The 9,057-nt window shown below is 59.3% G+C and overlaps 1 protein-coding gene across 1 annotated transcript; it reads left to right on the top strand.

The window, feature by feature from the left end:
- Window positions 1-381: 381 nt before the first annotated feature.
- Window positions 382-4,442, top strand: SNX33 (sorting nexin 33). Its single transcript, XM_079318380.1, has 2 exons — window positions 382-1,829; window positions 3,556-4,442. Exons 1-2 carry the CDS (start codon window positions 386-388, stop codon window positions 3,807-3,809), a joined length of 1,698 nt encoding a protein of 565 aa, XP_079174506.1. The 5' UTR covers window positions 382-385; the 3' UTR covers window positions 3,810-4,442.
- Window positions 4,443-9,057: the final 4,615 nt, after the last annotated feature.

Here is a 9,057-nt window from a genome sequence, read left to right as displayed (position 1 = left end):
CATCCCGGAGGAGCCAGGGGAACGCTGCTCGCTTGACTGGGAATTTTGGTTTTTTTTTTTTAATCCAGGGAATGTCGTTTTTAAACGGGAAATGTTCTCTTTAACCGGGAGGCCGAGATCCGGGGGGGTCACTTGGACATAGGGACATTGGCGTCACCTCGTAAGAGATTTCTTCGCCACCTTTTTTTTTTTCTTTTCCTTTTTTTTTTTTTTGTTATTATTATTTTCCTGGGAAAGCGGCCAAGCCATTTCCCACAGCAGCGCGTGGTGGTGATCCCGGAGCCCGCGGTATTGCCGGGGCCGGGGGGGTGTTTTGGGGGGTGTTTTGGCCGGGGGGGTTGCGTTCCGCTGTCTTCCCCCCCTTCTTCCCGACCCGGCACCGGCCATGGCGTTGAAAGCCAGAGCGCTTTACAACTTCCAGAGCGAAAACAAAGAGGAGATCAGCATCCAGGAGAACGAGGAGCTCGTCATCTTCAGCGAGAACTCCCTGGACGGGTGGTTACAGGGCCAAAACAGCCGTGGGGAGACCGGCCTCTTCCCTGCTTCCTACGTCGAGATCCTGCGCTCCCGCTCGGGCTCCAGCTACACGGACTATTCCAGCAGCCCCGTCGGCTCCCCCGGGCACGATTCCTCCTTGTACTCGGCCTCCCCCAACCCCGGCATCTCCTACCAGGGCAGTTTTGAGGATGACGATGACGACGACTGGGATGACTGGGACGATGCGTGCACGGTGGTGGAGGAGCCCCGGGGCGCGCCGGGCACCAACGGGCACCCCTCGCCCAGCCTGCAGTACCCGGCGGCCTATGGCCACCACCAGCACGCCGCGGGCTACCGGCCCAAGCCGGCGCTGGAGAGGCAGGACAGCATGAGCTCCTCCAAGAGGGGCAGCGTGGTGGGGAGGAACCTCAACCGCTTCTCCTGCTTCGTGCGCTCCGGGGTGGAAGCCTTCATCCTGGGCGACGTGCCCCTGATGTCCAAGATCGCCGAGACCTACTGCATCGAGATGGGCTCCAAGGGCCCGCAGTGGAGGGCCAACCCCAGCCCCTTCATCTGCTCCGTGGAGGACCCCACCAAGCAAACCAAGTTCAAGGGCATCAAGAGCTACATCTCCTACAAGCTGACCCCCAGCAACATCAACTCGCCCGTGTACCGGCGGTACAAGCACTTTGACTGGCTCTACAACCGGCTGCTGCACAAGTTCACGGTGATCTCGGTGCCCCACCTGCCTGAGAAGCAGGCCACCGGCCGCTTTGAGGAGGACTTCATCGAGAAGCGCAAGCGGCGGCTGATCCTCTGGATGGAGCACATGACCAGCCACCCCGTCCTCTCCCAGTACGAGGGCTTCCAGCACTTCCTCTGCTGCCGCGATGAGAAGCAGTGGAAGCTGGGCAAGCGCCGGGCGGAGAAGGATGAGATGGTGGGCGCCAGCTTCCTCCTCACCATCCAGATTCCCACGGAGCACCAGGACCTGCAGGATGTGGAGGACCGCGTGGACGCCTTCAAGGCCTTCAGCAAGAAGATGGACGACAGCGTGCTGCAGCTGACCAACGTGGCGTCCGAGCTGGTGCGCAAGCACGTGGGCGGCTTCCGCAAGGAGTTCCAGAAGCTGGGCAATGCCTTCCAAGCCATCAGCCACTCCTTCCACATGGACCCTCCCTACAGCTTGGATGCCCTCAACAACGCTATCTCCCACACGGGCAAGACCTACGAGGCTGTGGGGGAGATGTTCGCCGAGCAGCCCAAGAACGACCTGTTCCTCATGCTGGACACTCTCTCCTTGTACCAAGGGCTCCTCTCCAACTTCCCAGACATCATCCACCTGCAGAAAGGTAAGGAGGCATTCCTCTCCCCAGGAACAGCCCCATGTGAGTGGCAAGTGGGATGTTGGGCCTTGAAGGGAATGGGGAATGAGGATGGGAATGGGGATTGGAACAGCTGCCTGTGCCTCTCAGGGGTGCATTATGGTCCCCACTGGCACAGCCCTCCAGTCACCCCAGCCTGGGAGAGTCTTCTAGGGCTGTTGGGTGCAGAGTCTGCCCCAGTGGTGCTATGGACTTTGTAACTGCTGCTGGTGCTACCCAAAGCACTGGCTGGGGGGTCAGCACGGATGTCACACTTCCCCCAAACTATGAACAGGAGCCAGCGCTGCTGCCATTGGCTCTGGGGTGACCTGCCCAACACCTCTTGTGCATCCACAGCCACTGCCACTTGTCCCTCCTCATCCTCCCTTCTTGCCAAAGCCAGCAGGGATACCAGAGCTTGCTAAGTTCCAACACTGTGCCTGTGTAGAGCAGTGGGATACAGGACACACTGAACCTCTGGGGACAGCCAGGATTGCACTTTTCAGGAGTATGTCCCTTCATCTCCAAGCCTAGCAGGAGGGGGTTAGCACCCCCAGGGCATCAGAGCTCCCCATGTCCCTGGTTCCCAGGATTTGGTGGGATCAGAGTGGGGGAGAAATACCTGCTGTTCTCTCCCTGGGTCAGGCAGGGAGGGTTCAGTGTCCTTTTGCCCCCAGGCAGCCACCAGTGAGTTTGTGGGGTCAAAGTCCACACACTCCCTGCTGCGGGCAGCTGGGCGGGGACACCCACACCGCTGTCCCCAGAGTTTGGAGGACAGGTTTTCCCCAGGCTGGGTCCAAGCAGGCTGGGATGTCTGTGCATCGCTCCACGTCCCTGGGGGAGGCAGGGAAGAAGGCAGAGGGAGCAGGAGGATTCAGTCCTGCCCGGGCAGCTTCCCTGCCTTTCCTCTGAGTGTTGTTTACCCATGGAGAGGGGCTGGATCCCGTCCGGAAGCGAGGCCGCGTGGGCAGAGCGGAAGGCAGGATTTGGCCTCCAAACTTTGCTTCTTCCTTCACCTCCTCCTCCCCTCTGGGAGCAGGGCTGGCGCAGTGGGAGCGCTGTAACCCCGGCTCTGGTGCTCCCGGCAAGGGGCAGGGAGAAGGAAAAAAGCCCAGTGTGGGCCAGATCCTGTTTTTAGTTTTTTAGCCTCTGTGCTAATGAGGGGGAGGAATGCAGGGCTGGAGCCAGGCAGGATTCTTTCGAAACTGAGCTGTAAAAAAACATGGAAGGAGAGGGAAAAACTGGTGTCAGAGCATCAGCTGCCTCTGGGAGTGGGAGATGCTTTTCCAGCTGAGCTCCAGACAGCACCACATGCCCTTGCCACATCCTGGCACACTGCTTCCTGGGCTGGGGTCTCCCATGGCTGCTTCTCACCCTGCATTCGTGGAATGGCATAGAATATTTGGAGGGCTGGGGTGCTTGACTGTGCTAACACTGCCCCACGTCAGCTTTGCACCCCAAGCCTTGGGTCACAGCACGAAAAAATGAAAAAATGAGGCTGACTGACCAGGGATGGGATGGAAAAAGAGTTGAGGATGCCAGAGTCCAGAGGGAGAATGCCTGCCTGGAGGAGAGGGGTGGGTTTGATGGGCAGGGGGAGATGCAGGCAGGAAGGAGAGGTGCCTGTGCTTTGGAGCCAGGCACGGGGGGAGCCATGAGCTCCAGCGGGGCTGCCCAGGGAAGCATCCTCTGACGCTGCTCCCTGCCCCGGCAGGCGCCTTCGCCAAGGTGAAGGAGAGCCAGCGCATGAGCGACGAGGGCAGGATGGACCAGGAGGAGGCGGACGGGATCCGCAAGCGCTGCCGCGTGGTGGGCTTCGCCCTGCAGGCCGAGATGAACCACTTCCACGAGCGGCGCGTCGCCGACTTCAAGAGGATGATGCAGTCCTACCTGAGGCAGCAGATCGTCTTCTACCAGCGCGTCAGCCAGCAGCTGGAGAAGACGCTGCGCATGTACGACAACCTCTAACGCCTCCTCCCGCCCCGCCCGCCGCCCCCCGGGCCTCCTCTGCCCGGGGCAGGCTGACAAGGGATGGGAACTCATCATGCTAGTGACCAAATGACTTCGGGCTTCCTTCCCCCTTGCCAGGCTGGCAGGGAAGGGCTCACCCGCCCCGCGGGCTGGCTGTGCCGCCTCGTTCTTTCCCTGGGGATCTCCCACCCTGCTACAGGCTGGCAGGAGCGTGGGGGGGTCACAAGAGGGACAGACGTGGAGGTAAAGGTGCTCTGCCCAGTGATTTTTAGCTTTCTGAAAACCCGCTCTCCTGGAGCAGGGGTGGGTGCATTCCAGCCCGCTGGGAGAAGAAATCCGAGCGGTCGACATTTTGCACACTAAAAGCTTTTCTGATGAAAAAAAAAAAGAGAAGAGAAGAGATGTTTATTTGGAAGAGATTTTTCTGTTTGTTTGTCACGAGATATTTTCAATATTTTCCATTTTTCTGCAGCATTTTTACCAATCGGTTTTTAACTAGATGCACAGAGGCAAAGAGAAATCTCTTTCTCAAGTATGGCTGCTGACTGGGAAAAGAGAGAAAAAAGGGAAAAAAAGGGAAAAAAAAGTAGCCCCACAGCCTTTTCAATAAAATCGTTGGTAGAAAAAACACCCACCTCCTTCCCAGAGATGTCTGTGAAAAGCAGAGCCTGCTCTGCCTGAGCATCCCCTGGCTTCCAGCCAGCTTTGAACATCCCTGTGCTGTGGGGGGAATGACCCCAGGAGGGGTTCCCACAGCAACCACCCTCCTCCTCTCTAAACAGCCCCCCAAGGGGCAAATCCTGCCCCACTCTGCCCTGGCAGGGACAGTGTGCTGCTGCTGGGAGACAGCAGGGCTGGCACGGGGGCCTTGTTTTTGAAGGGAAATGGCTGGGATAAATCACAGCGAGGAAAGTTAGGGCAGTCCTGGCCTGGCTCCAAGGATAAAATTAGCCCCGGCATGCAGGCCAGCGGGGTATTGTTAAACTGACAGCCACGCTGGGAATGCTGCGGGCTGTGCCTGCTCCTGGAGCCTCCCCCAGCCTGCAGGGATGAGCACTCTGAGCTACAGCCTCCATCCAGGCAGGACGTGCTTCCTCCTGCACCTACAGCCAGGCCGGGTCCCTTCACCATGGCCCCATCCCAGCCTGGCTCCATCCCACACCAGTCCTGTCCTAGCCCAGCCTCATCCCTCCCTCGCCACATCCTGCTTGGCTCCATCCTGCCCTGTTCCCATCACTCCTTGGTATCATCCCATCCCATCCCATCCCATCCCATCCCATCCCATCCCATCCCATCCCATCCCATCCCATCCATCCCATCCCATCCCATCCCATCCCACCCCTATCCCACCCCTATCCCATCCCACCCCCATCCCACCCCTATCCCATCCCATCCCACCCCCATCCCACCCCTATCCCATCCCATCCCATCCCATCCCATCCCATCCCATCCCATCCCATCCCATCCCATCCCATCCCATCCCATCCCATCCCATCCCATCCCATCCCATCCCATCCCACCCCTATCCCATCCCATCCCATCCCATCCCATCCCATCCCATCCCATCCATCCCATCCCATCCCATCCCATCCCATCCCATCCCATCCCATCCCATCCCATCCCATCCCATCCCATCCCATCCCATCCCAGTCCCATCCCACCCTAGCCTCATCCTAACCTGACCACATCCTTCCTTGGCACTGCCTTGCCCTGCTCCCTCCTCATCCTGGCCCCATCCCAGCTCAGCAGCCGTGGGAATGGTGTCTAACCTTGTGCTAATCCTGCAGGAGTGATGGGTCTCCAGCCCTCTGAATGACCACGGTGGCCTTGGCCCCAAGCTGAGGCCAGAACGTGTCCCTTCCCCCAGCCCTGCTCCCTCAGGAGCACAATGGGCACTGGGATTGAGCCTGCCACCGCCGTCCCCGGGCAGGCAGCCAGCCTCTGGCACTGCAAGCAGCCTCCAGGGCTGAGCCAACATCCCAGCCCTCCTGGACCTGGCTGAGCAAGGGGATCCCCTGCCTGGGGTGCCCCCTGGCAGCTCAGTCCCTGGGATGGCCTGAAGAAGGGGGTGCAGCTGGAGCAGGGACATGTCCCAGCACCCCAGGAGTTTGTCTTCCTCTCTGGTGTCCTGGCATGGGGACAGGGATGGCCTAAGGTCCCTGGCTGTGCCTCAGCTTCCCCAAAGGTGGACTGTGCTCTTTGTGGTCCTTTAGCCACAAAGATCTCCCTGCTCCACCATTCACCCCCTCTGTACCCTCATGTCTGGGCCACACTCCTAAGGCACAGCAAATCCATTGGCCAGATCCTGTATTCCCTTAGCACTCCTGCTTTTTCCCTCTGCCATCTGGCAGCAGGCAGCTGGGCCTTCACTGCCCATGGGTGGGCATTTCAAAGTCTGCCTTGGCCAGATGGGGGGGTTGAGCATCCTGCTGCTGCCCCCCACACCTCCAACAGCATCCGGCAAACGTGCCAAGGGCTGGAGGACAGAACCAGCTCCAAGCATTTCGGTGGCTGTCTCAGGATGATGGTGGGGAGGATTCTGGGGGTGTACACAGTGCTTCCCATGCCCCAGCAGTGTCTGTCACTGCCTTTGTTATCTGTGACACAGGCTGTTCCCTGCTCCCACAAGAAAAAAAAAAAAAATCAGGGCACAGAGGGCTGAGAGGAAGCACGGGGAACATGGAGCAGATCCGTTTCCTCCTCCCACTTCCCAAGGCTGCTCCTGCGTGGGAAAGCCAAGGCTGAGGCCCTGTGTGAGTCCCATCAGTGTTGACAGCAGGGCTGGGAGGTGGCAGCAGAGGTGGTGGCTGGAGCATCCTCCCTGGAGAGCACTGCAGCCAGGACCAGAGAGCCCGTGGCTGCCTCTGTTCCTGCATGTGGCTTCCCTGAGCTCTTGTCTTTCTTCTCTTTGGGCCTCCCTCCACCATGGGAAGAAAACCTGGCATGCTTGTTCTGAGCTCTGGGAGCCCAGGGTTTGTGTATGGCCCAGGCTGTCAGGCTGTAGGGACAACCTGTGCCTGTATCCCGAGCCCAGTGAGATGCTCCAGGGTGGGCAGGATCAGCTGGGGTCCCTCAGGGAGCAGGCAAACAGCTGATGGAGGGTGATGCTGGGACAAGCAGAGCTGCTGATCAGAGCCTTGCCAGCCACATGGATACACCCACCAGTGCTCAGTGATTGGGGATCAGCCTCCAAAGGAGTGCAGTGACCCAACCCAGATCCTCCCATGCGAGGGGGAGCGCAGGGTGCAGCTGCTGGTGGGGCAGGACGGGGCTTGCTGTGCACACCATGCTGCCAGCACAGGCTGGCAAGGGGGGTGGAGAGGCACAGCTGCCAGCAGGGAGCAGTCCTGGGGGAGCGGGGAGAAGTTCTGCCTGCCCATCAGGGTCAGCAGCAACTCGGGCGATGGAGCCAAGTGGAGTTTCACTGCCATTCCCACTGTTTTAGGAGGTGGATGAGTGTGTGGCTGTGTAGAGGAGTGATTCTGGGAGGATACAGGTGGGAGGACACAAGCATGGGTCAGGGCAGAGGGAGACAGCTCATCCTGCCAGCTCCAATCTTTTAATTGCTGTTCTTCTTAAATATTTCCGAAGCATGACCCTGAGTCGGCTCCTCCAGGCAAAGATATGAGCACCAGCTGGTTCCCTTGGCTGTGACTGTAAATGCTCCCTCCTGCTCCCAGCCCAGGGAAATTATGGGGGATCAGTGGTGTCTGTTTTGGGGAATAAACTGGGAATCAGCTTTAATGGGGCTGTATCAGCCTTCCAAGTTACCCCTGCTAGGCCTAGGCAGGGTGATGCTCAGGTCAGACCCTGTCCCAGCTCTCTGTGCCAGCCCAGATTCCCTCTCTCTGGTCCCTGGGAAGGTGCTGAGCAGGGGGAGGTAGGTCCTGCACTGCCAGGGAGCTGAGTCTCTGGGTGTGTTGTTGTTTGTGCAGGAGGGGTGGGGAGCCCAGGCTCTGGGATGTGGTTATCCCTCCGTCATTGTCTGTCTGCCTTGGTGTTGCTGGGTGTGGAAGCAGAGGTCAGGCTCAATTTGTCTGAAATTTAAATTGCAGCTGGGCTGTGGAACCATGGCCGGCATGGGGGATACTTTCTGGTGTCCAGGTCCTCAACACTCCATCCTTTCCCTGGACCTGGGAATCTCCTCTGGCTCTGTAGCAGTAATCCCTGTGCTGTCTCTCACGTGGGCAGGTGGTGGGAGAGATGCCAGGATCCCAGCGCTGTGCCCGTGTGGGTTTGTTTGAGGTGCTCCCAGGGTGACGTTCCAGCTCTTCCCCGGGCTCCATCCCGTCGTGCCGGGCTCGCTGCCAGCCCAGCCTGTTCTGCGGGCTGTGGGCATGACTGGCCCCAGTCAGACAGGGAGGGAGGGAGGGCTCCCGGCGTCCCGGGGCACTGGGCTGGGCTTGGAGCCGAGCAGAGGGGCTGAGCCTGGCCACACTGTGCAGCTGTAAGGCCCTGAGCTTTGCACATAGCACAGCTCCTAGGAGCACCTGACCCCCATTCACCTGCCTGGGTGTCCTGCCATCAGGCAATGTGACCTGTGCCCCCCGAGGGGACCTCAGGATGCTGCTCCTGGCTCCAGGTGAAGTCCAGAGCATCTCCTGAGAGCTGCCAGGGAGGTTTTGGGATGGGGTCAGAGAGGCTGGAGCCCTGGGACCATGACTCCCCAAACCAGAGTGGGGTTGCCTGCCTGAGCTCAAGGCAGTGCTGTGCTCACTCCCAGGAGAAGTGTGCACAATGCTGTTCCACGGTCCTGCAGCTGCTGTGGTCCAGGGCCGTGGGGGATTTTGGAGGCACGTGATGGATCTTAGTCTCATGTGCTGGCCTGAAGCCGGGCTGGGAATAAAGTCCCACCTTTGTTGAACCCTTATATTTGCATGGCTAAAGCTTCCCGGGGCGGGGGAGGGTTTCAAAGCCAAAGGATCCAACCTGCCCTGGGTGGATTCTTTGTTTGCATTTGAATAGGTGCCTGGAAACTGTTCAGCCTCCCCTCCTGCTGTGTCCATCCCTGCCTGTGAGCCCCAGTGCCTCCAGCTCCTTTTGAAACCTGACCTGAGAGCAGCTGCTGGTGTTATTCACCCAGGAGAGGTGTTGGATGCAGCCAGTCACAGGTGGGATGGCTGGGGGGTTATGGTCTCCTTCCTTCTCCCTAAGATGCTCTCTGAGGACTCTGGGGACTGGCTGGGAGAACTGGGGGTGTTCACCTGGAGAGGAGAAGGTTCCAGGGAGATCTTAGAGCCCTTTC

This window comes from Erithacus rubecula, assembly GCF_903797595.1.
Source record: "Erithacus rubecula genome assembly, chromosome: 14".
Lineage (NCBI taxonomy): Eukaryota > Metazoa > Chordata > Aves > Passeriformes > Muscicapidae > Erithacus > Erithacus rubecula.
Note: the sequence above shows the minus strand (reverse complement) of the source record. Positions and strands in the feature narration are given on the sequence as shown.

What these genes read in the sequence shown, in the direction of transcription:
- SNX33 (XM_079318380.1), top strand. Translation starts at nt 386, where the DNA reads ATGGCGTTGAAAGCCAGAGCGCTTTACAACTTCCAGAGCGAAAACAAA. An exon ending in CATCATCCACCTGCAGAAAG is followed by an intron (nt 1,830 to 3,555) that starts GTAAGGAGGCAT and finishes CTGCCCCGGCAG; the next exon opens with GCGCCTTCGCCAAGGTGAAG.